Source organism: Andrographis paniculata, unplaced genomic scaffold (assembly GCF_009805555.1).
Source record: "Andrographis paniculata isolate CXL003 unplaced genomic scaffold, ASM980555v1 Contig69END, whole genome shotgun sequence".
NCBI lineage: Eukaryota > Viridiplantae > Streptophyta > Magnoliopsida > Lamiales > Acanthaceae > Andrographis > Andrographis paniculata.
Genome location: NW_026137605.1, coordinates 4,014,809 through 4,020,813, shown reverse-complemented (window position 1 = coordinate 4,020,813; position 6,005 = coordinate 4,014,809). Strand labels below are relative to the sequence as shown.

Sequence of the window (6,005 nt, the reverse complement as noted above, 5' to 3'; positions counted from 1 at the left end):
TAATTATTTAGATTTATTATTTTTCAAAATAAAATTTTCACATTGCATTATTGCGTTACTTTTTATTGTTATTTGAAAAATAAAATAAAATACGTTGAAGATGTTGTTCGGACCTAAGGAATATTTGTGCAGATCAAAATCAATGTCCCTTGTTATATTATTATTATTTATTTATTTATTTAATTGTGTGGTGTGGTATGTAAATTATATTTTTATTTACAGAGATTAAAATAAAATAATAAAAAAGATTGACCGTTGATTAATCAGAGATCTCATCGCATCGCTACAAGGATGGAAAAAGGAAAGCGAAGTTCCATACATGCCCCTAGATTTTACAGTTATTCCCATTTTACCCTCCGTTCATATCCAGTCCAGCTTACGTTGCTTTCCATGACTCCAGAGTAGGGAAGATACAAAACGAGTCGACGTACGGCTCCGGCGCGGCGACTCCGCCGCCGTCTCCAGACAGCTGCGAAACCGATCCGTCCGTCAGAAACGCCGACGACGTGTCGAGCGTCGCCAATCCGCCGAGCGGATTCACCGCGACCGGATTCCACGCAGCGGCGGCGGCGACAGCCTCGCCGGCGCCGCCGCCGAAATTCCCACCGGTGACCTGCTGCACCATCTGCATAAAATTCGCCGGATCGGCGGAGAGAAAAGTCGTCTTCGCGGATTTCTTCTTCGCGCGCGACTTGCGCTTCGAGACCTTACCGGTCGGCGGCGGGACGACGGCGCCGCTCCGCCGGCGTTGCTTCGACGCGGCGGAGACAACCGCAGCTTCCTTCTCCGATCCGACGTCGGAAGCCGACGGCGTCTGGGTCTGAAACGACGTCGCATCAGGCTTCGCAAAAATACACTCCAACAATTCGTCCGATAAGACGTAAGACGATCCGTAGGAGGAATCGCTGGCGACGCCGCCGTAAAACGACGACGTCGTCAGAGCTCCGTCGCTGAAAATCTCCGGTCGGATCATCCACGGCTGCTCCACCGCCATAAAATTATCGAAGGACGCCATTAATGATCAGTTTGCTTGAAATCGGAGAGCTAGCATTCAAACGCAGAAAGCGTGAATCCAACTAGAAGAGTAGTCGTGGTTGAGTGCAGAGCGATTTTTGAAATGGCGCTGAAAATGGAGTGAGCTACGGCAGCTGAAGAAGTCGTCTAATAAATAGGGCGGTGAAGATATATGGTTCGAAACCGCGTTGGCAGCTGACATGCACGCACCCGAATTAACTATAATTAAATTATACTATTATTCAGATTTAATCTTAAATCAAATCATTAAATTCAATAATTAATAATAGTCTTAGCTAGCCACCTATAATCATAATCAAAATCATAATCAAAATCAAATGTTAGTAATAAAAATAATAATCATAATAATGAATTATACCAAATCACAATCAATGGGGAATATCTTAAAATGCATTATTTAGACGAGTATAAATAAAAACATATGTACATATTATTTATTAAAAATGTATTGCTAGAACTATGGGTGAGTGTGGTTTCGTACGTGGTTTTATTTTAATAGTAATTGGATTTAATACCTTCTTTTTAAAAAAAAAAAAAAAAAATGAGTAGTATATTTTTGTAAAATATTGTTATAACATATAATAAAGAAGTTCAAATATACTGTATACACTAATATATTTTTATTTATTTATTTTTAAATAAATATTGTTTATTTGACAGTCAATTTAAATATTAGCTACTATTATAAATTAAGTAAAATGTTCCAACACATTTATTACTACTATTAGCTACTATTATAAATTAAGTTTCTACCCCCATTTTTTTTTTCCCTATCATCTAAAAAAAATTCAAAAGTATACACCATATTAAAATTCGTATCCAAAAGTTTGAGCATATTTTTAGCTGACGGATGAAGTATTATCCCACATAATTTATTCATATTTTTTATTTTGAGTTTCACATCATTTGTCCATGTTCATTTTTTAAAAAATAATTATATATTTTAATTATATATTTTTTTAATTTTAATTAAATTAATTAATTATTTTAATTTTAACTTATAATTATTTATTTTATATAATAATTATATCATTCCATATATTTTCCTCTCTACAAAAAAAAATCAGACAAATGACATGAAATGGGAGGAGTAATATTCAACATACACTATTGGTTTATATCTTTAAATTCCCATTACTCTAAAGATTGGGTTGGTTTTATTTGAATTTAATTTAAATGGTATTTTGATATTATATTTTTAAAATAAAATAATGCTATATTTTTAAATAATTATTCGATTATTATAATTATTAAAATAATACTAAAAGGTGCTCCGTCCAGTGAAGGGGTGGGGGCACAGCTCAGTGTGGACCCAATGGGATCAGATGATGTCGGATCCGGGTCGTCTTGCTCCATCTTATTTTTTACCCATTTATTGATACTGATGTAGATATCCGTGTGGGTCCTCCTTATTTTAGGCGTATTTTCAATTATTATTTCCTGTTTAAAATTTTAATTTATTTTAATATATGAAAGTAATACAGTACTTAAACTTGAATAAGTTTATTTATAATATTTTATTATAAATCATACAATACAAAAAAGTAACTGACATGTTCATTACTTTTTTTGTTACTATTATTCACAAATCAGCATTGAATCTCCACATAAGTGATAAGTGGTATGAACTACTCCCGACTTCCTTCAAATATGTGCTCATATAATCGAAAACAAAATTTAAAAAAATAAATAAAAATAATTTTTTTTATTTTATTGGGTAAAAAAATTATTTTGTTACTAAAAATAAAATGAAAATAAATTTAGATAATAATAAAAAAAGAAAAGTGATAATAGATTTGAATGACAATGTGAGTATTTTATTTGTTTAATGCCAAGGTATATACTTTGTTTGCCCTACTTGAAAAGAGGTCTTTTGAAATTTTATAATAGATTTAAAAATAATAATATTTTATTAGTTATTATTGATAGTGTGTAAAAGGTTTTAATATTTTTGTTATTTGATTTTACGTAAAAATAATTGTATGTCTAATGATATGTTTGTAATTTAAATAAAAATTAAAGGTATTTTAGTATCAGTGTATGGTTACATTTAATTATTTTTAATCATATACTATATTTGTCCCTTCACAATTTATTCATTTTTCTATTTTGGTCCGTCTCATAACAATGAATCAATTTCCTTTTTAAGTAACTGTCATGTTTACCTAATATTATAAATATCATTCCAATTTACAATATATTACACAAATGTCATTACTTTAATCATACAATACTAATAAGGGTAGTTTAGTCTTTTTACCTTTATTTCTAATATAATATTAATATTTCTAAAACTCCGTACAAAAAATAAACGGATAGATAGATATAAAATAGAGAGAGTATATTTTAATACTTATTTTAAAATTACCAACAACCCCACTCATATAAAAAATAAAAAATAATAAAATAATATCATAACTTATTATTATTATTAATAAATTAAATCTTGTGACTTTAAATATCATATCACTAATCAAATGGATCATTTTTTTTCTTTTTTTTTTTTAACCAAGAGAGTATTATGCAATATAATAATTTTTTCTGAAAGAAAAAAACTTTCAGCATATTTTTTCAATAGTTAAAATGTAATTGTGATTGAATAGAAAAAATGATATGATTTTAGATACTTACTGTTAAAATATGTAAAAAAATTATGAGTAAGTAATCATATTAAATCACATATGAATAAATAAATCTATTTTTTTACGATAATAAATTGAACAAAGAATATATATGATATCATCAATGTGTAAGATGATTAAAATTAGTAAACTCACATTCTATTTTAAAAAAATTGTAAAAAATAGAATGATGAAGTCTGACTTAGCATAAATTGACTGTTTTGTTTTTATTACATTCTATTTGAGAAAAATAAATAAAAAAGAAAAGAATTGATGGTATGTGTTTTGTCTTCTACACAAAGGTTTGTAACTGAATTTGGTTCCATGAAATATTGCTTTTTATTTTATACAGTCAAAGTTGGTTATGTTTGACATAATTTAGGTGATTAATTCCCTCACCAAAACTAATTTATTTTTCCTTAAATTAATTAATCATTAGTAAACCACATTAGAATACTAATCCAGTATTCTTTTGCTTTGTTTTTTTTTTTTTCTCAACAAAAAAATATTAAATTAAATACTTATTTTTAGTAAAAGATATTTCATACAACCACTATTTTATTTTTAAAATATGAATAATTAAAAATACAAAATCAAAACAAAAACATAAACAAAAACAAATTCGAATTTGCATAGAAATTGTAATACTAAAATTTCAAAACGGAGGTTAAACAAATAATTTTTTTTTAAATAAAATTTTTTATTATTCATTTTTGTGTCATTTTTAATAAAAATATATTATTTTTTTACAAAATATCATATTAAAATCAAATCAAAGGAACCCAATAAATTATATAATAGAAATAGAATTTGGTGGAATTGATCAATAAATTGATGGTGTGTTATAATGTTTTGATTACTTTGATTTTGATTTCAGTGTTCTTTTTTTTTTTTTTTTTTGCGCAAATTTTTATAATTCATTATATAAATACACTACTGTTTTTTTCTTAGAAAATATTCTTCGTTCACTCAACATTTTTGGATAGATTGATTTATTGTGTAAGGTATGAAAAATTGTTTAAAAAATATAAAATATATTATTTTAAAGTAAATATTTGACTTTTGATTTTTATTTTTGTGATAAATAATTGACTTTTTTTAACTTTTTAATTTTTGTTAAAAATATTTTGTGTTTTTATTATTATTATTAGGGAATTGTAATTTAAAGATTGTTTTGGATGAACACATTCATTAAATTCAAATAACTTTTTAAAAATAAATTTCAAAACCATAGGGTTTGTTTGTTTTTGGTTTCAAACGAATTTCTTCGCCTTTGAATTGAAAAGATTAAATTTAAAATTTAGATTTAAATAATTTTAATTTGCTATTTTATAATATATATATATATATATTTTAAGAAGACACCCGTTCTTATAGTAAATCTTTTATTAAAAAAATGTGCCAAATAAACACCTCTACTCTACTATTCAGACTACCAAAAACACATTATTTATTTTTTATAATATTATATAAATAAAAATTAGAAATAATAACAAATGAAGGTATAGTCTAGTAGAGAAATCCTCGATCTCTTGATCATAAATCAGGAATTCTTTTCTCATCATGCATGTTTTTTCTTCACCCTTCTCCTCCTTCGTATTCGTAGCGTATGCTTTCATAACCTCTGCTAATTTCGAGAAAAGAAATTAAATAATACTCTCTCCGTCTCGATTACGGTGGACATAAAAATTTAGAATGAATATAATTAGTAAATAATTTAAAATGTATTAGTGAAAATAATTATTATATAATAAAAATAATTTTATATTAAGATTAAGATAACAAATTACTTTAATTAAAATTTAAAAAGAAATTAAAGTGTATAATTATTTTCTAAAAAAAGTGACAAAATAAATGAGACAGGTGAATGACAAAGTGTACGCGATAAGTGGGACAGGGGGAGTAATAATATCTCAAACCAAAACTAAACATAACAAACCCCAAACCCCAAGTTCCAAGTAAACTCTTTTGTGTTTAGTGTATTTTGGATTTGAATTTTTAACACAATAGGATGAAAAGGGAAGGGTTACGGTACTAAATTTGAAAAATCAGCACTATGCTAATTTTCTAAATCAGCACATGTAAAATATAGAAACAATACATGTCATTATTATATACCACAATTACGTTGTATGTGGTGTGTGGGAACATATTATGTGTGGTTAGTTTATGTATTGTATTTGTATTATATTATCACATGTTGTGTGTTATATGTAGTTATACGGTGTACTGTTCAATACAAAGATGAATTTAAAATTCAGCACTGTAACCACCGTCGGATGATAAATATGTATCAAGATAAAATACATCTTATAAGATTAAACAAAATACTATTTTACACATTTATAA

General features: G+C 27.1%; 1 protein-coding gene across 1 annotated transcript; it reads right to left on the bottom strand.

The window, feature by feature from the left end:
• Positions 1–236: 236 nt before the first annotated feature.
• LOC127264103 (calmodulin-binding protein 25-like) lies at positions 237–1,242 on the bottom strand. Its single transcript, XM_051293491.1, has one exon. The coding sequence runs from the start codon at positions 1,013–1,015 to the stop codon at positions 377–379; it is 639 nt and encodes a 212-aa protein (XP_051149448.1). The 5' UTR covers positions 1,016–1,242; the 3' UTR covers positions 237–376.
• Positions 1,243–6,005: the final 4,763 nt, after the last annotated feature.

Excerpts from the sequence above, each read along its gene's own strand:
- LOC127264103 (XM_051293491.1), bottom strand. The coding sequence starts at position 1,015 with ATGGCGTCCTTCGATAATTTTATGGCGGTGGAGCAGCCGTGGATGATC.